The sequence below is a fragment of the Hyperolius riggenbachi genome, chromosome 7 (genome assembly GCF_040937935.1).
Source record: "Hyperolius riggenbachi isolate aHypRig1 chromosome 7, aHypRig1.pri, whole genome shotgun sequence".
NCBI classification, from domain to species: Eukaryota; Metazoa; Chordata; class Amphibia; order Anura; family Hyperoliidae; genus Hyperolius; species Hyperolius riggenbachi.
The window spans coordinates 18,549,935-18,576,883 of record NC_090652.1 but is presented as its reverse complement, the minus strand read 5'-3'; the positions used below and the strand labels follow the sequence as shown (position 1 = coordinate 18,576,883).

The 26,949-nt window shown below is 45.2% G+C and overlaps 2 protein-coding genes across 21 annotated transcripts in view; one reads left to right on the top strand and one right to left on the bottom strand.

Annotated features, from left to right (window-relative positions):
* The window catches only part of LOC137524117 (uncharacterized), a 515,954-nt gene that overhangs the window by 275,953 nt on the left and 213,052 nt on the right, over positions 1-26,949 (bottom strand). For 14 of the 19 annotated variants that reach the window (XM_068243637.1, XM_068243636.1, XM_068243632.1 and 11 more), the window contains one exon: positions 3,666-3,738. The exons of 3 other annotated variants lie outside the window; for them this stretch is intronic. The gene's annotated coding sequence lies outside the window, so the exon portion shown is untranslated. The remainder of the gene's footprint in view (positions 1-3,665; positions 3,739-26,949) is intronic. 2 more of the 19 variants (XM_068243634.1, XM_068243635.1) reach the window with 1 other exon arrangement.
* The window catches only part of LOC137524120 (uncharacterized), an 83,619-nt gene continuing 66,188 nt past the window's right edge, over positions 9,519-26,949 (top strand). For both annotated transcript variants that reach the window (XM_068243655.1, XM_068243654.1), the window contains exons 1-2: positions 9,519-9,599; positions 19,509-19,841. In XM_068243655.1, the coding sequence (XP_068099756.1) occupies positions 9,554-9,599; positions 19,509-19,841 (379 nt within the window). In that variant the 5' untranslated portion in view covers positions 9,519-9,553. The remainder of the gene's footprint in view (positions 9,600-19,508; positions 19,842-26,949) is intronic.

Genomic DNA, 26,949 nt, shown 5'->3' with positions numbered 1-26,949 from the left:
GAGGCGTCTACCTCGACTATAAATGGAAACGAAGTGTCCACGTGCCTTAATATGCGCGCCGAGCAGAATAACCCCTTCAGAGTAGCGAATGCCTGTAAAGCCTCGGGAGGCCAATGAGTGGTGTCTGCCCCTTTCTTAGTAAGGTTGGTGAGGGGTGCCACTACTGTGGAATATCCCCTAATAAACCTTCTGTAGTAGTTTGCAAACCCTAGGAACCGTTGTAGGGACTTCAATCCCATCGGCTGCGGCCACTCCAGTACCGCGGAGACCTTGGCAGGGTCCATGGAGAGGCCCGAGGTGGAGATTATATATCCCAAAAAAGCCACGGACGTGACTTCGAAAATGCACTTTTCAAGTTTAGCATATAACAAATTTTGTCTCAGTTTGTTCAAAACCCATCTAACATGAACTCTGTGATCCGAGAGATTGTTAGAAAAGATAAGAATATCATCGAGATAAACTAACACGAACTTCCCCAACACCTCCCTAAAGACCTCATTGATGAGTTCCTGAAAAACGGCCGGGGCATTACATAACCCGAAGGGCATCACCAGGTACTCGTAATGCCCGTCCGGAGTATTGAAGGCCGTTTTCCATTCGTCATCCTTTCTGATCCGCACAAGATTGTATGCCCCCCGTAAATCCAGTTTCGAGAATATTTTAGCCTCCGTGACCTGTGTGAAAAGGTCATCTATTAATGGCAACGGGTAGCGATTCTTCACTGTGATCTTATTAAGCCCCCGGTAGTCGATACATGGTCGTAAGCCCCCATCTTTTTTCTTAACAAAAAAGAACCCTGCCCCGGTGGGTGACCGAGATGGCCGAATGAAGCCCTTGGCCAGGTTCTCACGGATATATTCCTGCATGGCCACTTTTTCGGGCCCCGACAAATTATACAGATGGCCCCGGGGAGGTACACAACCTGAACGGAGATCGATGGGACAGTCGAATGGCCGATGTGGGGGTAGTTTGTCAGCTGCCTTGGGGCAAAATACGTCGGCATATTCAGAGTACTGGTCAGGCACACCTCCCACCTGAACTCTGGTTTGCCCCAATGTCAACTTCCCCAAACACCGTTGAAAACAATGAGGTGACCATGTGGTTAACTGACCCATGGCCCAGTCTATTTGAGGTGAATGGGTTTGCAACCACGGCATGCCTAGGATAGTAGTGGAGGTGGACATGTGTAATACAAAAAATCGTAACTGTTCCCCATGCAGTACCCCTATGGTGACCTTCACCTCCGGAGTCTGTGACAGTGGGCGCTCCCGTTGCAGAGGGGAATCGTCCACTGCCGTGACCTGAATGGGGGGACTCACAGGAGTGAGAGGAATACCCAACTCCTGAGCAAATTCAATGCTCATAAAATTAGCCGCTGAGCCGGAATCAACAAATGCTTCAGTGGCTACGGACTTGTTCTCCCATGTAATGGTACAGGGGAGAAGCACTTTTTTCTCTTTAAGGGGTGAGAACTGTGAGCCTAGGGTGTCACCCCCCACTACTCCTAGGCAGACCCGTTTCCCGCCCTGTTAGGGCAGTTTCGCACCCTATGCCCTGCCTCTGCACAATATAGGCACAGTTGTTCCGCCATCCTTCGCCTTCGCTCCACCTGGGTTAGTTTTGATCGGCCAATTTGCATCGGTTCTGGTGGAGGTAAGGCCGGAAAGGGTGAGACAGGCGGAGATGCTGTTACTGAGGATGCAGCAACCGGTGCCGCATACGAAGTCACCCTGACACGGTGACTGCCCCTAGCCTGCCTCTGATGGCGTAGCCTGCGATCTACTCGAATGGCCGATGATATGGCCTCATCAACTGTTTTGGGCTCGGGTACAGTTAACATTAAGTCGGAGACCTCCTCCGATAATCCAGACAAAAAGTAGTCCATTAGGGCAAAATTGTCAAACCTAGAGGTGATTGACCACCTACGGAACTCTGCCGCATAATCCTCGACCGATCCTCTGCCTTGCCGCAAAAGTTTGAGCTTCCGCTCTGAGGTCGCAGCAAGGTCAGGGTCGTCGTAGATTATGGCCATGGCCTTAAAGAATTCCTCTACCGAGGTCAGAGCAGTATCGGTAGGAGGCAGGTTATATGCCCAGGACTGGGAGTCCCCAGTCAACAACGTCTTAATAAAGATGACCCGTTGGGTCTCAGTCCCCGAGGATCGGGGTCTCAATTCGTAGTATGACAACACTCTACTCCTAAAATTCCGGAAGTCAGACTTGTGGCCGGAAAACTTATCAGGTACGGGCATACGTATGTCATCACTAGGAGGAGATCGCACCGAATCAACTGACGTCTGAAGGGTTTGCACAGAGCCTTTTAGGGCATCAATTAAGGCTTTGTGCTGGCCCAGTGCTTGATGGATATTATCCACCGAAGTGGCAAGCACAGTCAGAGGGTCAGCTCGTGCGTCCATCAGTTTATTGGTCTGGCGTTCTGTAACGCTCGGTGAAGCACAGAGAGGTCTGATTACCGGTGATCTGCAGCATCACGGGAAATACAGACGTATACCAGATTATATGTGATCTGCAGTATCACCGATAATCCAATATACTAGCTAACCTCTGTTCACCTGAGTAGAGTGTAGTGATTGGTGCAACAGTAATACAGAGGACAAGCCTCAGTGCAGCGAGGAGAACTGCACCGATCCCTTCTGCAGGTCTGAGTTCTCCAAGATGGGAGGAGTCAGACAGACAGTGGGAAGGGAGGTCCGAAAGTGACACTCAGGCGGAAGTGTCACTAACGGGACGGGGAACCGCCTCAAATCGTGAGGTCGGTTCTCGAGGTCGGACAAGCTCGGTTGTAACCTGACGGGCAGATAAGTACAATATCAGTAGGCAAAGGCGGAGTCAAAGTACAGGCAGGGTTCAGCAGCGGGGTATCAGAAATATCGGGGTACAAAATCAGGAGGCAGAGGCGGAGTCAAAGTATAGGCAGGGTTCGGCAGCGGGGTGTCAGAAATATTGGGGTACAAAATCAGGAGGCAGAGGCGGAGTCAAAGTACAGGCAGGGTTCAGCAACGGGGTATCAGATATAACGAGGTACAAGGTCAGAGTTCAGGAGGATAGTCGAGGCAGGCAAAAGGTCATAACAGATAATCACAATCAAACTAGTACTTTAAGCTATCAACAGAATCTAGCTTAGTGTAGGATTACAGCTCCAGCTGGTCCCGGCACACTAACGGATCTGACTACGGATCTGGGTGCTCCCACATGTGTGAACGCAACGCCAGACAAGGAACAAGTGAACAGCCAGCTGTATATATACACGGAGGCCTCTCCAGCACCTCCCTAAGTGCTGGACCAATCAGGATGGGAGCCAGAGTCAGCTGACCAACCTGGTCAGCTGACTCATCTCTGGCTGACATAAATTCTTCCTGAGTGCGCGCGCGCGCGTCACTCTAAACCCTGAGGGACTACGAGTCCCAGCCACAACTGCCCCGCTCTGCGGTGTCTCCGCAGCGGGGGCATGCGGACCAACCGCCGCGTCTGATGCGGCGGTTTCCCCGCTCTTCATGCGTCCCTGCACGGAGACAGCCGCCTCATGCTGAGGAGAGGCGGCTGCCTCTCCGTGTGTGTGGCGCGTGTGTGCGCGGAAAGAGCCGCCTGCCGCTGGATCATGGCGGCGGCTCTTCCGCGTTCTCACAATTAGGTAAAAAAACGTACCTGCATCGGCCAATAGGAAGGGCAAAGACAAAATACCTCCATAACAGGTCCGCTACTGTCCCCCCAGGATAATCTAAAAACAAAGTAGCATAGAAAAAGAGATAATTAGATATACAAAATGTATAAATATTAATATCAAAACAGCTCTAACACATTATACCAAGTTATATACAGAACCCCAGGTCATAATCACGATTGAGTCCCCCATGCCCCATAGTCCCCAGTTTGCGTATCTAGAAGGCCTCCTTTTTACGGAGCACCTTCTCCCTATCTCCCCTCCAGTTAAAGGGCACCCCGTCGATGACCATAGCTCTTAATTGTGACACAGTGTGACCAGCATCAGAAAAATGCTCTACCACTGATTGACCCCTCACTTTGTTCCTAATGGCAGACTTATGGGAACAGATTCTATCCTTAAGGCGTTGTGTGGTCATACCCACATAGGCAAGGCCACATGGGCATTTAAGAAGATAGACAACAAAAGAGGATCTGACTACGGATCTGGGTGCTCCCACCCATCTTACACTAAAGTTGGTACCCAAAGAAGGATGAGAAAACTGATTCCCATGAATTACAGCATTACACATATGACAGCTCAGACAAGGGAAGGTGCCTGATCTCTCAACCATATCCCGAGGCACCCTCCTATGAAAGAGCTTGTCACGCAAAGTGGGGGCCCTCTTAAAGGACATGATGGGAGGGTAACGAAACTCTGGCACCAAAGGTAGTCCATCACTGAGGACTTTCCAATGCTTTCTCACTATACTAGCAATAGCATCACTGCATACATTAAATGTAGTGACCATGGGGATTCTCTGTCCCCATTTCCTCCTCCTGTTACTCTCTTGCGGCCGGAAGCAGTGCTCAGGATAATCCCTGGATCTAAATTTATTTTTCATCTGCGATTTTCTGAGTTCTCTGACCTCATCATCACCAACTATAAAATCCACCCATTTCAACTGACTGTATGGAATACTATCACGAGTGGATCTGGGATAAAAACTCCCATAACGAAGGACAGAGTTCCTATCTGTGTCCTTGACAAATAGATCTGTCATAAATTTGCCATTCTGAACCATCACCAATGTATCCAGAAACGCCACCTGTGTATTATGGCAATGAATCGTTAAATCCCCATATTTGTTTAACTATTCACTATACTTATGCATATTCACACAGGTGAAATCATTAACCCTTAGCCTGCCAGACTCAGGCCTGGACTTGGAGGAGTGGTGTGTAAGGCCCACCCTTCTCCCAATACACGCCAGCCCTGGATCCCACACTAATATGCAGGAAAGCGTTGTTGCAACTGTGCAACAACTGACAACATCCAGGACTTTTCCATCAAAAACCAGACCAAAATCAAGCCGACATTTGCTCTGACCATCACAATATATATACAGTGGCTTGCAAAAGTATTCGGCCCCCTTGAAGTTTTCCACATTTTGTCACATTACTGCCACAAACATGCATCAATGTTATTGGAATTCCACGTGAAAGACCAATACAAAGTGGTGTACATGTGAAAAGGGGATCGAAAATCATACATGATTCCAAACATTTTTTACAAATAAATAACTGCAAAGTGGTGTGTGCGTAGTTTTTCAGCCCCCTTTGGTCTGAGTGCAGTCAGTTGCCTATAGACATTGCCTGATGAGTGCTAATGACTAAATAGAGTGCACCTGTGTGTAATCTTATGTCAGTACAAATACAGCTGCTCTGTGACGGCCTCAGAGGTTGTCTAAGAGAATATTGGGAGCCGAGCAACAACACCATGAAGTCCAAAGAACACACCAGACAGGTCAGGGATAAAGTTACTGAGAAATTTAAAGCAGGCTTAGGCTAAAAAAAGATTTCCAAAGCCTTGAACATCCCATGGAGCACTGTTCAAGCGATCATTCAGAAATGGAAGGAGTATGGTACAACTGTAAACCTACCAAGACAAGGCCATCCACCTAAACTCACAGGCCGAACAAGGAGAGCGCTGATCAGAAATGCAGTCAAGAGGCCCATGGTGACTCTGGACAAGCTTCAGAGATCTACAGCTCAGGTGGGAGACTCTGTCCATAGGACAACTATTAGTGGTGCACTGTACAAAGTTGGCTCTTATGGAAGAGTGGCAAGAAGAAAGCCATTGTTAACAGAAAAGCATAAGAAGTCCCGTTTGCAGTTTGCCACAAGCCATGTGGGGGACACAGCAAACATGTGGAAGAAAGTGCTCTGGTCAGATGAGACCAAAATGGAACTTTTTGGCCAAAATGCAAAACGCTATGTGTGGCGGAAAACTAACACTGCACATCACTCAGAACACACCACCCCCACTGTCAAATATGGTGGTGGCAGCATCATGCTCTGGGGGTGCTTCTCTTCAGCAGGGACAGGGAAGCTGGTCAGAGTTGATGGGAAGATAGATGGAGCCAAATACAGGGCAAACTTGGAAGAAAACCTCTTGGAGACTGCAAAAAACTTGAGACTGGGGCAGAGGTTCACCTTCCAGCAGGACAACGACCCTAAATATAAAGTCAGGGCAACAATGGAATAGTTTAAAACAAAACATATCCATGTGTTAGAATGGCCCAGTCACAGTCCAGATCTAAATCCAATCGAGAATCTGTGGCAAGATCTGAAAACTGCTGTTCACAAACGCTGTCCATCTAATCTGACTGAGCTGGAGCTCTTTTGCAAAGAAGAATGGGCAAGGATTTCAGTCTCTAGATGTGCAAAGCTGGTAGAGACATTCCCTAAAAGACTGGCAGCTGTAATTGCAGCAAAAGGTGGTTCTACAAAGTATTGACTCAGGGGGCCGAATAATTACGCACACCCCACTTTCCAGTTATTTTTTTGTAAAAAATGTTTGGAATGATGTATGATTATCGTTCCACTTCTCACATGTACACCACTTTGTATTGGTCTTTTACGTGGAATTCCAATAAAATTGATTCATGTTTGTGGCAGTAATGTGACAAAATGTGGAAAACTTCAAGGGGGCCAAATACTTTTGCAACCCACTGTATATATATATATATATATATATATATATATATATATATATATATTTATTATAAATGAGAAAGTTTGGATGTTTGGACGTTTTGGATGTTTGTTACTCGATCACGCATAGACGGCTGAACGGATTTGAATGAAATTTGGCACACACATAGTACATTACCTGGAATAACATAAAGGATACTTTTTATCCCCATAACCAAAATACAAATTTCACTGAAAAACTTGAACAGCAGCCATTCTTACACTGTTGATGGTAGGATTCAGGGGCGTAACAATAGAACCTGCAAGGGATGCAGTCGAAGGGGGTCCAGAAGCCGAAGGGGGCCCTGTGGGGGGAGAAGTTTCTTTTCCCTGTCCTGAGAGACTGACAGCTAAGGGCACGGAGAGAGAAAACGTTTTGCTCTCTGCACAATTGTTCTAATGACTGCATCTGCTCAGCCACTGATGAGGAATCATACAAAATTTTGCAGACAAAGATTTGTAGACAGTCTTGTGTACAGCACTGGTCTACCCCCAGGCTTTCTACCCCTCCCCAAGTGCTGTGTACTGTAGTGTAGCTGGAGAGGTTTGGGAGAAAAAGCTTTCTGCTCTCTGGACAATTGTTCTTATGACTGCATCTGCTCAGCCGCTAATAACGAATGCTTGGGGGCGTGCAGGGGGAAGGGGCCCCATCCAAAGTTTCGCAGGGGGGCCCAGTGATTTCTAGATACGCCCCTGGTAGGGTTCTCAAACTTTGCACAGTTGGTTACTAGGCGACTGAGATTAATATTCAGAAAAGTGGGTGGAGCCTACAATAGCCAATCAAAATTCACCTATTGATTTTCAAGGGGAAAATTTCATTGCTGCCATTCTTGCACTGTTAATGGCACAAACCCCAAACCTGGTACAGTTAGTCATTGGGTGACATGGGTTCAAATTCAGAAAAGACAGAAACAAAATTCAGAAAAGACACAAACATACAATCAGATTTGTTTCATTTCAATGCAAATTATTGATGCCAAAGACTGCAAAGCTCACAAACTTGGTCACTGAGTAATTAAGTAATTGTGTGTTAGTAACCCTAACACACAATTACTTAAAAAGTGGGCGGAGCCAACACCAGCCAAATACATACCCAGGGAATGCTGGGTCATCAGTGGGCGGAGACAAATACCAATTTCACTGGGAAAATGTAAACTGCAGCCATTCTTACACTGTTCATGGTAAGGTTCTCAACTTTGCACAGTTGGTCACTGGGCAACTGATATTAATATTCATAAAAGTGGGTGGAGCCTACAAAAGCCAATCAAAATTCACCTATTGATTTTCAAGGGGAAAATCTCATTGCTGCCATTCTTGCACTGTTAATGGCCCAGGCCACAAACCTGGTACAGTTGATCATTGCGTGACTGGGGTTTAAATTTATATAAGGGGGTGGAGCCCCAAACAGCCAATCTGATTTGCTTCATTTTAATGCAGGTTATTGATGCCAAAGACCGCAAAGCTCACAAACTTGGTCATTGAGTAATTAAGTAATTGTGCGTTAGGGTTAGAAAAGTGGGCGGAGCCAACACCAGCCAAATACATACCCGGGCAACGCCGGGCCGTCAGCAAATATATATATATATATATATATATATATATATATATATATATATATATATATATATGCTACAAATACTGAAGGTGGCAGATATAAGTGCACACTTCAGATTGCTTACTATAAGGAAATACAAAAGTATCAGCTTACACTGTATATAGTATAGTAGAGAAAGCATGGATCAGCAGACCCTGCAACTAGTTTACTACCAGTATAAGAATGGAAAAACAATCTATACCATGCATACTGGGAGTAGAAAGGATAGTTTATTAACAAGGATATGCGAGGGAGCAGACTAGTGTTGTACTTTATTTTTTGGTTGAACTCGATGGACGTATGTCTTTTTTCAACACAAGTAACTTTGTAATTATGTAATAGTAGAGGCTGCTCAGTGATTTGAAACTGTCCATTCTGTGGGCATAGAAGATGGGCACACACTACAGCTAGTTTACTATTGGTACATGTAAAAGAACTACAGCAATTGCTGGACCCCAATGTACTTCTCTAATATGGAGAATTCAAAACATGTAATTAAATAAAATGCCCGAAAAGATAAAGTATGAGTAGGTTGAAATGCATAAATTCCACCATATATCTTTCACACTTTGTACACCTTCTCCTACACTCCTTTCTCCATACAATACTTACTGCAGGTCATTCTTTAAAGTTAACCTAAAGCAAGAGTTGGCTGCCATATGTATTTCCTTCTAAACAATACCAGTTACCTGGCTATCCTGCTGATCTCTCTGGCAGCAGTAGTGTCTGACTTACACATGATTGTGAAACAAGCATGCAGCTAATCTTGTCAGATTTTTGTCAGAAACATCTGGTCTGCATGCTAGTTCAGGGCCAATGGCTAAAAGTATTTGAGGCAAAAGGAATAGAACTTGAACTGAGAGGGATGTGAAGGCTGACATATTTATTTAATTTTAAACAATGCAGATTGCCTGGTTGTCCTGCTGATCTTCTTCCTCTAATACTTTCAGTCCTAGACCCTGAACAAGCATGCAGCAGATCAGGTGCTTCTGAATGAAGTGTGATTTGATTAGCTGCATGCTTATTTAAGGTGTGTGACACACCTGATACATAAGAGATCAGCAGGACTGACTCTATCAGGCTCTGCTATTGTTAAAAATTAAATAAAAATGTCAGTGTCCGTATCCCTCTCACCGCAGGTCTCTGTCTTCTAGCTCAGGGCAGTGGGTGCGGTTTAAGTATTACTTCCTTGTTTGGAAATTGAAAGTGAAATTGATTTACTGTTCGGCCTTGTTTTTCCACTTGTTTCAAGCAGGATTAAGAAATGGATCTGAAAGGGTTTATTGTTCTCTTTTCTCTGTATCACACCGGTAAGTGTGAAGAGCACAGGGAACAGAGCCAGGAAGACTTGGAACTATGAGAGGGGAGATCCAGAAATACAGGATGATTATTGTTACCAGCCCTGTTTCTAAGCTAAATCGCTCCCAGGACGAGGGTGTTAACATTGCAGGTCCCCTCCCCCTTCCTTCCCCGTAGGCTTGTGAATATTATTTGTGATGCAGTATTTTGCTCCCCAGTATAGCTACCCAAGTATAAGTGTCCCCAGTATAGGTAGCAAGGTATGGGTGCCTTTGTATAGGTAGGCAGGTATAGGTGCCCCCAGTATAGGTAGCCTGGTATAGGTATGCCCTTTTCCACTAGCCACGGTCCGTCTAAAAGAAGCAGATTACCGGCGTTTTGCCAAACGTTAGTGCACAGTGATTTATATGTAAATCGTGATGCACTTCATTATTAGTGCTTTCTGATTTTTCGCAAATTGCAATAGCCCGGCTGCACAATTATTAGTGTGATCGCATTTCACTCCCAATGGTTTACAGCGCAATTGCAGCAAGTGGAAAAAGAAGCTTTTGCAATCACAAATGTACTTGCGCTTGCAAGTGGAAAAGGGCCCTGGAGGTAGCCAGGTATAAGTGTCCCAGTATAGGTTAGCCAGGTTGGTATAGGTGCCCCAGTAAAGGTTAGCCAGCTATTGGTGCCCCCAGTATAGGTAGCCAGGTATAGGTGTCCCAGTATAGTTTAGCCAGGTATAGGTGCTCCAGTATCGCCTAGCCATGTATAGGTTCCCCAGTATAGGTTTGCCAGGTATAAGTGCCCCCAGTATAGGTTAACTAGGCATATGTGCCCCAGTATAGTTAGCCTGGTATAGGTGCCTCCGTATGGTTAGCCAGGTATAGGAGCCCCAATAAAGGTTAGCCAGGTATAGATGCCCCAGTATCAGTCAGCCAGATATAGGTGCCCCAGTATAAGTTAGCCTGGTATAGGTGCCCAAATAAAGGTTAGCCAGGTATAGATGCCCCAGTATAGGTTAGCCAGGTATAGATGCCCCAGTATAGGTTAGCCAGATATAGGTGCCTCAGTATAGGTTAGCCAGGTATAGATGCCACAGTATAGGTTAGCCAGATATAGGTGCCTCAGTATAGGTTAGCCAGGTATAGATTCCCCAGTAAAGGTAAGCCAGGTATAGGTGCCCCCAGTATAGGTTAGCCAGGTATAGATGCCCCAGTAAAGGTAAGCCAGGTATAGGTGCCCTAGTATAGGTAGCCATGTAAAGGTGCAGGCTAGGGTATTACAGTGATGGAAGGGGGAGCAGCGGGAACACAGGAACTCAACTGCGGAAAGGGGGGCAGACTCCTCTCTCCCTCTCCTCGGGACCCCCTCCATGCTCCCTCCTCCATTATAAAGATTTATGGCAGCAGCAAGGATCTGTCTCCAGTGCTGCTCACTACTTCCTAATTAGGTGGTAGAGACAGAGCAGCTACAACCGCTTCCTGCCACTGCCAGAGGGGCCAGAGGAGAGAGAGGGGGGAGTCGGGCCCAGCTTCCTGCAGTTGAGTCTCTGTGTGCCCGCTGCTCGCCCCCACTACTGCGTCCCCTTCCCTCACTGTGCCCTGGGTGGACACCCACCTTGCCCACCCCTAGAAACAGGGCTGGTTGTTACTAAACTCCCGAAAACTCTCTGGGAAATCTCTTGAAATTGCCATTTGCCAGATATTTTAATTTGTCATTCTGTTTTTTTTTTAAGTACAACTTGAGTTCCAAGTATTTCATGTGATAGTTTAGTTATAAAGCAGGTTGTGAGGACACTGGGCCTTGGAAATCTATCCAGGGCAGTTCCCTTATCCAATTCTGACAGATAATTTTTATTGCAAAGACAGCCGATAAATAATATGATAAATAATACATTTAAAGCCACAGGGGCCTTTAAATTCAATGCATTTTTATAAAGTAGTTTGTATTTTTAACCACTTCACCTCCAAGGGGTTTTCCCCTTAAAGGGAACCTAAACTGAGAAGGATATGGATTTCTCCTGCTGATCCTGTGTCTCTAATACTTTTAGCCACAGCCCCTGAACAAGCATGCAGATCAGGTGCTCTGACTGAAGTCAGACTGGATTAGCTGCATGCTTGTTTCAGGTGTGTGGTTCAGCCACTATTGCAGCTAGAGAAATCAGCAGGACAGACCAGCAACTGGTATTGTTTAAATGGAAACATCCATATCCCTCTCAGTTTAGGTTCCCTTTAACCACTTGAGGACCACAGTGGTAAACCCCCCTAAAGACCAGGCTCTTTTTTTCATAACTGGCCACTGCAGCTTTAAGGCCAAGCTGCAGGGCCGCACAACACAGCACACGAGTGATTTCCCCCCCCTTTTCTCCCCACCAACAGAGCTCCCTGTTGGTGGGGTCTGATCGCCCCCCCCCAGTTGTTTGTTTGTTTGTTTTTATCAATATTTATGTTCGTTCTTTTTTTTATATATTTTTTACTATTTCTTGAATTTTTTTTTTTTTTTAAAACCCCTCCCTCCCCCCAGCCAGCCAATCAGGCGATCGACTGTGATAGGCTTCTGCCTATGAGAGCCGATCGCTCTCTTTTCCCCCAGGGGGACAGCCATGTCACACGGCTGTCCCCAGTGCAGCGCTGCTGCTGATCGCAGCGCTGCACTGTGTAAATAGACGGCGATCACGCCGTCTAACAGTCTCCAAGACAGGGCGGAGCTCCGCCGCCCCGAGAAGGAGATGCGCGCACCCTGCGCGCGATCTCCTTCAGTAGCTGGCTCCAGGACCTGACGCCAATTGGCGTTAGGCGGTCCTGGGGCTGCCGCTGCGGCCACGCCCATTGGCGTGGAGCGGTCTTTGAGTAGTTAAACACCACAGCAATAGCACTCCTTCCATTCATTCGCCTATAACTTTATTACTACTTATCACAACTAAACAATCTATGTCTTGGGGGTTTTTTTTGGCACCAATTAGGCTTTCTTTGGGTGCTACTTTTTGCTAAGAATTATTTTATTCTAACTGCATTTTAATGGGAATAGTAAGAAAAAAATGGAAAAAAATCATATTTTTTCAGTTTTCGGCCATTATAACTTTAAAATAATACATGCTACCGTTATTAAAACCCACACATTTTATTTAACCATTTGTCCCGGTTATTGCAAAATGACATTTTTTTCCCTAGTACAATGTATAGCGCCAATATTTTATTTGGAAATGAAGGTGCATTTTTTCAATTTTGCATCCATCACTATTTACAAGCCTATGATTTAAAAAATAACAGTAATGTACCCTCTTGACATACATATTAACTGCTTGCTAACAACATCACGCCGATGGGTCGGGCGGCAGCCCCAGGACCGCCTAACGCCGATCGGCGGAAAGTCCTGGGGCTTCATTTTGCAGGAGATTGCGTGCATGCTGCGCGTGCATCTCCTCTTGGTAGGCAGAGCTGAGCTCCGCCTTCAGTCTCCCAGCGGCGATCACGTTAGATTAGCCATCTAATTAGCATGTACAGCGCTGCGATCTACAGCAGCGCTATACTGGGGACAGCCGTGTCACTCGGCTGTCCCCTCCAGAGGGACAAAAGCGATCCGCTGATTGGCTGGCAGGGGGAGGGAGGGGGAATATATAAATTAAAAAAAACAGGGGAATTTATTAAAAAATAAACAAAAAAATATTAATAAATAAATAAACAAACATCCAGGGGTCGATCTGACCCCACCAACAGAGAGCTCTGTTGGTGGGGAGAAAAGGGGAGGGGGGAAAATCACTCATGTGCTGTGTTGTGCAGCATTGCAGCTGCAGTGGCCTGTTTTACAAAAAATGGCCTGGTTTTTAGGGGGGTTTAACACTGTGGTCCTCAAGAGGTTAAAAAAAGTTCAGTTCCTAATGTAACTATTTCTATTTTTTATTTTGGTTTAACACAAAAAAACAACTGGGTACTATGGGAGAGTGTCAATGTGGGACTTTTTCCTAAACAAAAATGTATGGAGGTCCAGGAGGTGTAATTTTACTATTTGGCCACAAGATGTCCTTGTGCATTACTTTCTGTTGCGTACTATTAGTATGCTAAACAGGAAGCAATGCGTGGTCACGCTGCTTTTGCTTTCTGAGAATGATGCAGCATCTCATCTCAACTGCGTTCTCATTCATTCACCCCCCCCCCCCCCCCCCCACACACCAATCGGCGGCGGTAACAAGAATGGGAGAGAGCGTGGGAGCGAGCGGGAGTGCACAGCGGCAAGAGAGAAGTATCCATGTCCCTGCAAGGTAAAGCAGGGACATAGATATTTGTCCTGGGGAGGGGAAGTGGTTAATGCATATGCATACATTGTTTTTTTTAAGATAGCTGAATTACAAAAGCAATTCTGTTTTTGTCTTTTTAATGAAGTGTTACCCTCTTAGACTATGATGAAGCCCATTTGTCTTGGCCTTAAGATGTGTGCCCCTTTTGGGGCTAATTGGACCGTGCCTTGTAAGGGTTTTTTGCCTTCCTCTGGATCAACAGGGATATGTGAGGGAGCAGGCTGGTGTTGTACTTTGTACAGGTTGAACTCGATGGACGTATGTTTTTTTTCAACCCAAATAACTATGTAACTATATGTAACTAAATATTTAATCCTGAAACCACCCCCCATCCTCCTCTATTTACAAGCTATTTACGTTATGCACAGAAAACAGTTAAAGAGTAGCTGATAGGCATTAATCCAAATTCAAGTTTCTATTTCCATATGTTGAATGACTAAAATGGATGCTTAACAGGCAATGCAAAAGTTCATAATCAATCTGACATTTTTTTATTTTAGGTGAATAACAATCCCTATATCTCAAAGCTCTAACCATCAGCCGCAAAAGAGAGGTTGCAGTGCATGCCAGGATTTTTTTTTCTCCCACAGGCTGAAGCCAATCGTGATGTCATTTCCTCCCTTACGGCATTCCCGCATCCCTCTCCTCCCTGTGCTATCCCCTGTGGACTTGGTGCCCAGTCTGGACTTTGGGGCAGCATGCTCTTAAGAAATTAATTTAAATTAGTGCCCTTGGAATGAATACTCTTTCATACAACCCCAGCATCCCCCCTGGCATTTTCACTCCACCCCGCAGCATTACAGAGCGAAGCTGGGAGGAATTAAGGCAGCACGCACAGACTCACCTACTCATGGTTCCAGGCGCTGAAGTTCCCGTCTAAACCAGTGCAGTGTTTAGACGGGAACCCCAGCGCCTTTTTTCACTTCAGTGTCACTTAAATGACTTTCTTTTGCCCACTGCCCCCCAGTCCCTAGTTAAAGAAAGAAAATAAGGATTAAAGATTTGTTCTTAAAGGGAATGTTCGAGGAAGAAATAAAACAAAAAAAACATCTACTTACCCGGGGCTTCCTCCAGCCCCCGTCAGCTGTCCTGTGCCCTCGCCGCAGCTCCGCTTCCTGCCGGTGGCCCGGGTTCCCCTCCGGTGCAAGATGCCAACCACAGCAGGTTGGCATCCACTGCGCCTGCACTGAATCCACTCTCCATCATGCTGACGTCATCTGGATTGTACTGCGCAGGCACAGAACTACTGCGCCTGCACAGTACACTCCAGATGACGTCAGCACCACCGCTCTCGCACAGGCTCAGTGGACTGGAGGGGACCCCGGGCCACCGGCTGGAAGTAGAGCTGTGGGAGGGCACAGGACGGCTGACGGGCTGGAGGAAACACCAGGTAAGTAGATTTTTTTAATTTCTTCCTTGGACATTCCCTTTAACCTGAATCCATTCTTAAGTTGGAACACTGTGCCATCTCTGTCCCCTGTACCTCCTCTGTGCCCCCTGTGCCTCCAGTGTCCCCCTCTGTGCCACCTCTAGGCTCACTCCTGTTCCTTCAGTGTCCCCTTCTGTGTCACCTGTTACCCTGTGCCTTCTGTGTACCCTTCTGTGCCACCTCTGCCTCCCAATGTTCCACCTCTGCCCCTGTGTCTCCTTCTGTCCCCATGTGCCTCCTTCTTTCTCCCTTGTTTCTCTGCCACCATTGTGCCACTTTATATCCCCCTTGTACCTCTCTCTGTCCTTCCTGTACCTCCTGTGTTTCTGTTTGCCCCCCTTGCATCTCTTTCAGTTCCTCTGTGTCCCTCTTGTGCCTCTTTCTGTCTCCCCTGTGCCTCTCTCTACCCTCTTGTGCCTCTTTCCAGCCCCCCTGTGCCTCTCTCTGCTGCTCTTGTGCAACTCTCTGTCCCCCGTGCCTCTCTCTGTCCCCCTTGTGCCTCTATCTGCCCCCCTTGTGCCTTTCCCCCTCCCACTATGTCTCTCTCTATCCCCCGTGCCTCTCTCTGTCCCCCTTGTGCCTCTATCTGCCTCTATTGTGCCTCTCCCCCTCCCACCATGTGTCTCTCTATCCCCCGTGCCTCTCTCTGTCCCCCTTGTGCCTCTGTCTGTCTCCCTCGTGTTTCTCTCTCAATCCCCCTTGTGCTTTTTGGAGAAGTGGAAGAGGATTCCAGTGACGTGAAGCTCAAGAGAAATCCACCCCCAAGAGAGTTACAGCAGTGTTGGAAAATAATGGTGGGCACACAAAATATTGACACTTTGGGTGCAATTTTGACATTCTTCACTTTGTTGCCTGTGGTTTGGACGTTAATAGTTTGTGTTGAGTTATTTTAATAGGATAGCACATTTGCCCTGTTGTACAAGCTGTACACGTTCTACTTCACATTGTATCAAGTGTAATATCTTTGTAAAATGAAGGATCATTCTGCATTCTAGTTACACCCTTTGATTGGTGCTACTTTTTGAGTTTTTAAAGGAATTTGTAGAGAGTCCCTCATCTCCTCTTTTCCTAGCCCACTTACCTCATTAAAATGTAATGCTGATTTCCCTCCCGGACAACATCCAGCATTTCTACAGGCTTACTTAAATTCTGATCATCTTCTAGCCAAAGATCTGATGACTGGTGAAGGCCTTCTCTCTTTTGCTGATTTTAATCTGACCATGGCTAATCCCATACCACTATGGTCTTATTTACAGCTTAGAAGCTGTATACAGTGCCAGGGCACGTAAAGGTAATTTGACAAGACAATTGGCCTCAATTCACTAAGCGTAACTCCTGTCTTTAATAACTCTTCTGAGCTGTTTTACAGTTATCACCATGGTGATATAATTGTGATAACTGTAAAACAGCTCAGAAGAGTTATTAAAGACAGGAGTTAAGATTAGTGAATTGAGGCCATTGTATGCATTTCGAGAATTTATGCCTTAACGCCGAACCACAACGCCATCTTCTTTCTCGATGCTATAAAGAACTTTTGGAAGCCACGCAAAAAACTAAGTATCTCTTTAAAGATAGGTGGGAACAGGCCCTCAATAAGCAATTTTCAGATGATGACTGCTCCAAGATATGCACCCTTACGCATAAGAGCTCTATGAATGTCCTTACCCAGAAATGTAATTATAAACTGCTCTCCTGGTGGTACAAGACACCAGCAGTGCTTCATAGAATGTCAGATTCAACATCTGATCTTTGCTGGAGATGTAATACAGAAAGAGGAGATATTCTCCATATCTGGTGGTCCTGTACTAAAATTAAGGGCTTCTGGTTACAACAAGTTCAATCTTATTTAAAAGAAATTTCGGCCCACGATCTAAGCTTGCTACCAGAACTGTTCCTACTCCATCTTCGTCCTACTTCTATTAAATCATACAGATCTTAATTGCCTTGTCATATGCTAAACGCTGCCAGGGCCTGTGTACCCCTGCTATGGATGAATACACAACCCCCCACGCTTAAACTGTGGTTAGAAAAAATTAATGGTATAATGGGAATTGAAGAGCTGATATCTTTAAAATATGACAAGTCTGGCAAATTTACTTCTACTTGGGCAGCTTGGATAGATTTCACTGATAGTGATCAATATAAATTGGTTATGGTATTATGAAGGAGTAAATTACTCTTCTTCCACTATCTACTAGAATCTACTGCCCTCCCCTCTTCCCTTTTACATAATTTGAAGGTAGAAACTATAAAGGAGTTTACCATATCACAATTATTTGAAATATCAATGTTAACCACTTAACGACCGCCTAACGCCGACAGGCGTCGGCAGGTCGTTAGTGGTATAGCATGGAAACGGCCGCTCGTTCGAGTGGCCTTTCCATGCCAGTTCACGGAGGGTGTCTCCGTGAACAGTTTGCGAGCCTCCGATCGCGGCTTGCACGCGTAATGTAAACACGCGGGGAAGAAATCCCCGCTGTTTACATTATACGGCGCTGCTGCGCAGCAGCTCCGTAAAGGAGATCGGCGATCCCCGGCCTCTGATAGGCTAAAGCCTATCCTAGGAGGCGCAGGACGGATATCCATCCTGCGCAGCACAGAGGGAGGGAAGGGCTGAAAATGCTGCGGAGGGGGGCTTTGAGGAGCCCCCCCCCCCCCGCTACTCAGTAATAGCCGGCGGCGATCAGACCCCCCCCCCCCCCCCAGCAGGACATCCCCCTAGTGGGGAAAAAAGGGGGGAAGTCTGATCGCCCGGCCACAATCCTGATCGGTGCTGCGGGCTGGAGAGCCCACGCAGCACCGATCATTAGAAAATCCCCTGGTCCTTAAGTGGTTAATGTCCACATCATCTCACTTATTCCTTTTGTTCTGATCTTAGTGCTGTCTTATAACCAAACTTTATTTTCACAGGGATATAATTCTGCCTAATTGACTCTTAATGATTACTGGACTTCCACTCGCACCTAACATGGTCATACTTATTATTGCTTATCTAACATTGAGAATCTCTATGCATTGCTATGCGGACTGTTGTTGAGACCGTTCTCTCTCACTCTTATATGCAATGAAGAATACTGGATGTAACACGCTAATTGTTATGTTTTTTTATATATCGTTTTCTTTTGACAATAAAAGAAATGTTACAAAAAAAAGTGCAATATCTTTGGTGTTGTGATTATTATTATTTATATAGCACCGACATCTTCCGCAGCGCTGTACAGCATATATTGTCTTGTCACTAACTGTCCATCAGAGGGGCTCACAATCTAACCCCTACCATAGTCATATGTTTATGTGTGTATAGTGTAGTGCATCATAGTAAATTTAAGGTGGGGGTGACAATTAGTAACTTATCTGTATATTTTTGTGAGAGGTGTACTCGCTTTTGTGAGATACCATATGTGCATACAGTACATGTATTTCACAGTTTTGACAGTGGTCCGTTAACTAAAATTTAGTGCATTAGGCCAGTGGTTACTGTGTTAAAGAGACTCCGTAACAAAAATTGCATCCTGTTTTTTATCATCCTACAAGTTCCAAAAGCTATTCTAATGTGCTCTGGCTTACTGCAGCACTTTCTACTATCACAGTCTCTGTAATAAATCAACTTATCTCTCTCTTGTCAGACTTGTTGGCCTGTGTCTGGAAGGCTGCCAAGTTCTTCAGTGTTGTGATTCTGTGATGCATCTCCCCCCTCCAGGCCCCTCTCTGCACTATTTAGATTAGGGCAGCTTCTCTCTTATCTTTTACAAGCTGGATAAATCCTCCTCTGAGCTGGCTGGGCTTTCACATACTGAGGAATTACATACAGGCAGAGCTGTCTGCACTCTGCAGGAAGAAACAGCCTGACACTTCAGTGGAAGATAGCTGCAGGGGGAAAGAAGCACACAAATGATCTCTTGAGATTCAAAAGGAAGGGTGTATATAGCCTGCTTGTGTATGAATGTATTTTCTATGTGTGGACATACTGTACATCAACCTACTTCCTGTTTTGGTGGCCATTTTGTTTGTTTATAAACAAACTTTTTAAAACTGTTTTTAACCACTTTTAATGCGGCAGGGAGCGGCGAAATTGTGACAGAGGGTAATAGGAGATGTCCCCTAACGCACTGGTATGTTTACTTTTGTGCGATTTTAACAATACAGATTCTCTTTAAGTACTATAACATAACTGTAACTTTACTCTTAATGTTTCCTCAATCTCTTAAGCTGCCAATATGGAGCTGGATGTTAATCCTCTTAGAGAAGCTCAGCTAGGAGAAGACATCACCATTCAACACAGCCTTCTTGGCATCAAGGATAGACCCCTGGATCCTAAGTTTCTTGAAGTTGTGTGGTTCCTCCAAGGAGAAAAAGTCTACCATTATTCTAAAGATGTGAACGAAGGCAACCCCAGGATGTCAGTAAATACAGAGAAAATAAAAGATGGGGTCATTGATCTTCTCATTTCCAGAGTCCAAATATCCGATGCTGGAGTCTACAAATGTTCAGCAGTCTATACACCGGATAAGGATACGAGAAATTTCACTCTCAGAATTCAAGGTAATAATACTATCATTTTGAGTTGCATATTGTATAAAATATCTGAAGGATCGGACATAAATAGTACGCTATGCCAAACTGGAGACAGGAAACTTGGGAACCAGCAAGCGGCTAAAGTTTGTGTACCACCATAGGTAACCACTGCAAAACCGGCAATGTAGGGAAATTTGGGCGCCCGCAATGCAAAATATGGCTACCTAAGCACCCGCTATCTGTAGACGTTTTTTTTACTGCAAGCGTCTGTGGCACCCAAATTTTCCCACATTGCTGGTATTTTAATTGGCATCAATAGCGGAGTCAGAATTTTTTTTTGGGGGGGGATGGATTGGCGGGGTAGGGGGGGCGGTTAAGGTTAGGTGTGGTGGAGAAGGTCAAGGTTAGCTTGTGGGGGGGGGCAATTAAAGGTAGACGTAGGTGGGCGTTTAAGGTTAGGTGTGGGGGTGGTTAAGATTAGGCATCCGGGGGGAGTGGTTAAGGCTAGGCATCAGTAGAGGGAGTGTAGAATAGGGTTAGGTTTAGCAGGACCTAGGTCCTGACGTCACACTGTGGGAGGGGTTTCACCACAATATCAGCCATATAGACATGCCTAATGATCTATTCAATAAAGGGTAAAGATTTCTAAGAGAAAGTGGGTATCAGCTGCTGATTGGGATGAAGTTCCATCCTTGGTTAAAAATCCTCTTTAAAGGACAACTGTAGTGAAAGGTATATGGAAGCTGCCATATTAATTTCCTTTTAAACAATTCCATTTGCCTGGCAACCCTGCTGGTCTATTTGGCTATTGAAATGTCTGAATCATACCAGAAACAAGCATGCAGGTAATCCTGTCAGATCTGACAATAATGTCAGAAACACCTGATCTGCTGCATGCTTGTTCAGGGTCTACGGCTAAATGTATTAGAGGCAGAGGATCAGCAGGACAGCCAGGCAACTGGTATTGTTTAAAAGGTAATAAATATGGTAGCCTCCATTTCCCTCTCACTTCAGTTGTCCTTTAACTTCAAAATTGGGGGCATATACTTTCTAATTTAACAAAGTAAACAGACCAGCAATGTGTGTTTCATTGTGTTTCAGCCTCAAAAAAATGACTGAAATGAACTGGTGTTGCAAGTATATTCTATTTAGATTGAGGAATCACACTTAGTTCTTCGGAACATGGTGTCGGTTTTCCATGGCCGATTTTCACTTTATAATTAGAGATGACTCAAACTTCAGATTTTGGGTCTGCGGACCGCGGACGCAAACTTCCGCAAATGTCAGAGTTCGCGTGAACCAGGCAGACCGCTATAGACTTCAATGGGCAGGCGAACGTCAAAAAACCTACAAATACTTTTTCTGGCCACAAAAGTGACGGAAAAGATGTTTCAAGGGGTCTAACACCTGGAGGGGGGGCATTGGCGGAGTGGGATACAATCCAAAAGTCCCGGGGAAAATTATGGATTTGACACACAGCAGTGTTATAATCCCTAAAGGGCAGAAATCACATTGCATACCTAAATTGGAGGCATAAAGTGCTTTAAAACAGCTTGCGTGTGTATACATGGATCAGCAGCTATGTAAGTAGTGTACTGCTTCACACTGACAGACCAAACTCACGGTTTAATGCACCACTGCAAACATCCGCAAAGGGTTGTCATTAGTTGACACTCCCAGGATATAAAAGGCCAGTCCTCTGGACGGCAATGTTTGTGTAGTGATGGCTGTGCTTGTGCGCTAGGCCCAGCTGCGCCAGGTCTGTATCTATGCCTGTCTGTGGTCAAACACACACACACAAAAAACAACACATCAGAAGAATATTAGCTCTCAAAAGAGCTTTGGTGGGGTGCTTTCAGCAACAACATTGAGCGAGGAGCAAGCTAACAACAGCCTAACTAACGCTTTCCCTATCTCCAAATGTCTCTCCCTTCCTCTCACTATAGCAAGATCAGCAGACTGAGAACATGGCCGATGCTGCAGCGTTTTTATAGTGGAGTCCGTGGGTGAGTGCAGCCTGATTGGCTACCTTGTGTCTGCTGCTGACTGTGATGTAGCGGGTCAAAGTTTAGCCCAATGACGAGGTATAGGAGGCGGGTCGAACGCGCTATGTATTCGCTACCCGCCACGGGCGCAGGTGGCTGATATCCGCGCGAACTACCCACCGGCCATCTCTATTTATAATGTGTGTTTTCCACACATGTCAGCTGACAGTTGTCAATAGTAATGGCACACAGTGTTTGAGAAAGTAGTGTATGCCGCAAGTTCTGTCCTTGCATGCCGGAACTGCACTAATGTGAGACAGCCCATTGATGAACATAAGCTGTCACATCAGGAGCGTTTCTGCATATGGGAAAAACATGTGCGATTTCCCCCAAATGTGACCCCTGCCTTATGTAACAAATGAACAAAATCTGGTGGATCTATAATAAAGGAAGGGAAAAAAATTACTAGGGTAAGATTTACTAAATGTCTCAAAAGCAAAATGGTAGAGGTGACCCAAGGATCTCCTCATGGATAGAACACACTGCATGATTGAAAATTATAGAACAACATAATGAAAACATTTACTATATAAAAGCTCAAGAAGCATATACAATGATGTATTCATTGCTAACCTCATATTGGCAATAATCTTGTTATATTGATCATATATACAGGTAGTCCTTGACTTATGAATGCCCAACTTACAAATGACCTGCCAATACAAATGGCATGGATTCTGTGGGAACAAGTAAAAAAAAATGGACTTGTAGTTTTTGAGAAAATCGATTAAAAAAAATTAAAAGAAAAAATGGATTTTAACCACTTAAGCCCAACTGCGTGCTCCAGCAGGGGCTCCCGTGCGCACTCCCACGGCCGGCCGATAGCCCAGCGATCAATGAAAGGGATTATAGATCCCTTTCATTGATCAAAGCCCTCCGCAGAAAAGCAGACAGCGTCTCATTAGATGCTACAGTTTTTCTGAGTTTCAAAAAGTTCCCTGTCTTCATTCTACTTCCTGGAAGCGTACAATCACGCTTCCAGGACTTTTTCACTGTGGCCATCTTGTGGCCAAATAGTAAAACTACACACACATCCATTTTTTTTATAAATAAATACACTTTTTTACATTTAAAATTAGCTGTTACCTCCCACATCAAAAATTACCCACATACAATTTTTAATATAAAATATATAAAAAAAATTACAATAAAAAAAAAACAAAAAACATATTTACCTAAGGGTCTAAACTTTTTAAATATGCATATGAAAGGAGTATATTAAATATATATTTTTAAATTATGGGCTTGTAAATAGCGATGCACACAAATTGAAAAAAATGCACCTTTATTTCCAAATAAAATATCGGCGCCATACATTATGATATGGATATAATTTTAATGGTGTAATAACCGGGACAAATGGGCAAATAAAATACATGGGTTTTAATTACAGTAGCATGTATTAATTTCAAACTATAATGGCCAAAAGCTGAGAAATAATGATTTTTTCCATTTCTTTCTTAATATTCCTGTTAAAATGGATTTAGAATAAAATAATTCTTAGCAAAATGTATCACCCAAAGAAAGCTTAATTGGTGGAGGAAAAAACAAGATATAGACCAATTCATTGTGATGAGTAGTGATAAAGTTATTGGCAAATGAATGGGAGGTGAAAGTTGCTCAGATGCAAAAAATAAACAACCCTTCGGGCTTAAGTGGTTAAACTTGTATAAGCAGGTACAGGGGGCAGAGGTGACACAGAGGGGGACACTGGAGGCACAGAAGAGGTGCAAGGGACGAGATGGCACAGTGTTCAGACTTAAAGGAAAACTTAAGTCAAAAATAAAAAATGACATTTACTCACCCGGGTTATCCCTCAGCCCCCGGAGCTGGATGGTGCCCTCGCAGCCCCGCTCCGATCGTCCTGTCCCCGCCGGCGGCTACTTCCGGGTTCGGCGACAGCCGCCGACAGGCTGGGAACGCGGCTGATTTTCCGCGTTCCCAGCTGCTATATCACCCTCTATGCTGCTATAGCGTATATGTTATACGCTATAGCAGCATAGAGGGTGATATAGCGGCTGGGAACGCGGAAAATCAGCCGCGTTCCCAGCCTGTCGGCGGCTGTCGCAGAACCCGGAAGTAGCCGCCGGCGGGGACAGGACGATCGGAGCCGGGGCTGCGAGGGCACCATCCAGCTTCGGGGGGCTGAGGGATGCCCCGGGTGAGTAAATGTCATTTTTTATTTTTGACTTAAGTTTTCCTTTAAAGGAACCCTATCAATACCCAAGTGTTCTAAAATGACAATGTACAAAAAATGTCTGTAGCTGTGTAAACATTTTTCTACTTTTCATATTAAATATCAGAGCAAAAGCTGTAATTCGTTGTGTATAGGTTGTATCAGTATTGGAACAACTCATTGGTGGAGGGGAGCTTCAATTTTACACTGCAAGTGCTGTTCTTTGCATGGGTGAGACTACAGAGTTATTTGAAGCTGTGGTGTCAGATTTCACACACCATTACAAACAAGAGACATTTCATCTGCTCTCCTGCAGACAGCTCAGTCAGAGAGACAGGCAGCTTCAGTCACACACAGGGTTAACACAGGTGTAGTGTGAGGGATTCCCCCTCCCCTCGTGATTTATTGGCCTGTCACCCTGCTCAGCTTGGCTGTCAGTTTTGTGTGAAAGTATTTTGATAACAGTAAACAAAGATGTCAGTCAAAGATTTCCAAAGCCTTGAACATCCCACAGAGCACTTTTCAAGCGATCATTCAGAAATGGAAGGAGTATGGCACAAATGTAAACCTACCAAAACAAGGCCGTCCACCTAAACTCACAGGCCGAACAAGGAGAGCGCTGATCAGAAATGCAGTCAAGAGGCTCATGGTGACTCTGGACGACCTGCAGAGATCTACAGCTCAGGTGAGGGAATCTGTCCATAGGACAACTATTAGTCATGCACTGCACAAAATTGCCCTTTATGGAAGAGTGGCAAGAAGAAAGCCATTGTTAACAGAAAAGCATAAGAAGTACCGTTTGCAGTTTGCCACAAGCCATGTGGGAGACACAGCAAACATGTGGAAGAAGGTGCTCTGGTCAGATGAGACCAAAACTGAACTTTTTGGCTAAAATGCAAAACGCTATGTGTGGCAGAAAACTAACACTGCACATCACTCTGAACACACCATCCCCACTGTCAAATATAGTGGTGGCAGCATCATGCTCTGGGAGTGCTTCTCTTCTGCAGGGACAGGGAAGCTGGTCAGAGTTGATGGGAAGATGGATGGAGCCAAATACAGGGCAATCTTGGAAGAAAACCTCTTGAAGTCTGCAAAAGACTTGAGACTGGGGCGGAGGTTCACCTTACAGCAGGACAACGACCCTAAACATAAAGTCAGGGCAACAATGGAATGGTTTAAAACAAAACATATCCATGTGTTAGAATGGCCCAGACAAAGTCCAGATCTAAATCCAATCGAAAATCTGTGGCAAGATCTGAAAACTGCTGTTCACAAACGCTGTCCATCTAATCTGACTGAGCTGGAGCTGTTTTGCAAAGAAGAATGGGCAAGGATTTCAGTCTCTAGATGTGCAAAGCTGGTAGAGACATACCTTCACAAACACTGGTCCACATGACAGACCTGGGGCCCTTGGGCTGTCATGTGGACCAGTGTTTGTGATTTAAATTTTTTTTTTGCAGCTTCTAGGATGCGGTTGACAGGTGAGTGGTTAGGGAGGGGACCGTGTGGGAGATGTGCCTACATGGGGCGTCCCTGTAAACAATGCAATTCACGATTGCGTCCAACCGAAGCCTCCCACCTGAATGCTAATTTATGTAATTCCTGCTAGATTTGGTACAGCAGGCAAAGGGTGTATGACAGTACACCTGATTGGCTGACTGGCGTCTGCTGGCCAGATAGAGGCAGGATATTGCTCTATGCTGGAAGTTAGCAATTGTGTTTGTTGCAGTTGGCATTCAGTTTAGAGGTGGTGGGGTGAGTTCCCTGGAGGTGAGAGGTCCAGGGCTTGCTCACACTTCCCTCTAGGTGTCGCATGGTGGTTTGGGGGCCCCAGTGAGTGAGAGAGACCTGGGGCCCCTGGGCTGTCATGTGGACCAGTGTTTGTGATTTTAAATTTTTTTTTGCAGCTTCTAGGATGCGGTTGACAGGTGAGTGGTTAGGGAGGGGACCGTGTGGGAGATGTGCCTACATGGGGCGTCCTTGTAAACGATGCAATTCACGATTGCGTCCAACCGAAGCCTCCCACCTGAATGCTAATTTATGTAATTCCTGCTAGATTTGGTACAGCAGGCAAAGGGTGTATGACAGTGCACCTGATTGGCTGACTGGCGTCTGCTGGCCAGATAGAGGCAGGATATTGCTCTATGCTGGAAGTTAGCAATTGTGTTTGTTGCAGAGACATACCTTAAAAGACTGGCAGCTGTAATTGCAGCAAAAAGTGGTTCTACAAAGTATTGACTCAGGGGGCTGAATAATTATGCACACACCACTTTGCAGTTATTTATTTGTAAAAAATGTTTGGAATCCTGTATGATTTTGGTTCCACTTCTCACATGTACACCACTTTGTATTGGTCTTTCATGTGGAATTCCAATAACATTGATTCATGTTTGTGGCAGTAATGTAACAAAATGTGGAAAACTTAAGGGGGCCGAATACTTTTGCAACCCACTCTACATGAGAGGTTCTAAACTCAGTACAATAGGACATCCAACAATACAAATACATACATAGTTGATGTGTGACTGGAGACAGCCCCAATACTGGTACATGCTCATTTGATAACTCATACCAGAATAAGAGACACTAGAAGACAGTCCCTGCCCTGGCAAGCTTATCTAGGGAGTTGTAGACATTAGGAAAGGAGACACAGGTGTCAGCAGGTGAGGCAGTGAGCCTCCAATGCTACCAATAGCAAATTATAGGCTTATCTCAACAGTTAGAGAATGTTTGAAGATTTCCAGGCTCGGAGCATGCCGGAGAGGCTGTGGGAGAGAGTTCCAAAGGAGAGGTGATGCTAGTGAGAAGTCCTGGATGTGGGAATGAGAGTAGGTGACTAAGCCAGAGGACAAAAGATTCTCCCAGGAGGAGTGAAGGGTCTCTGGGGAGGAGCAAAGTGTGGGATGGTATC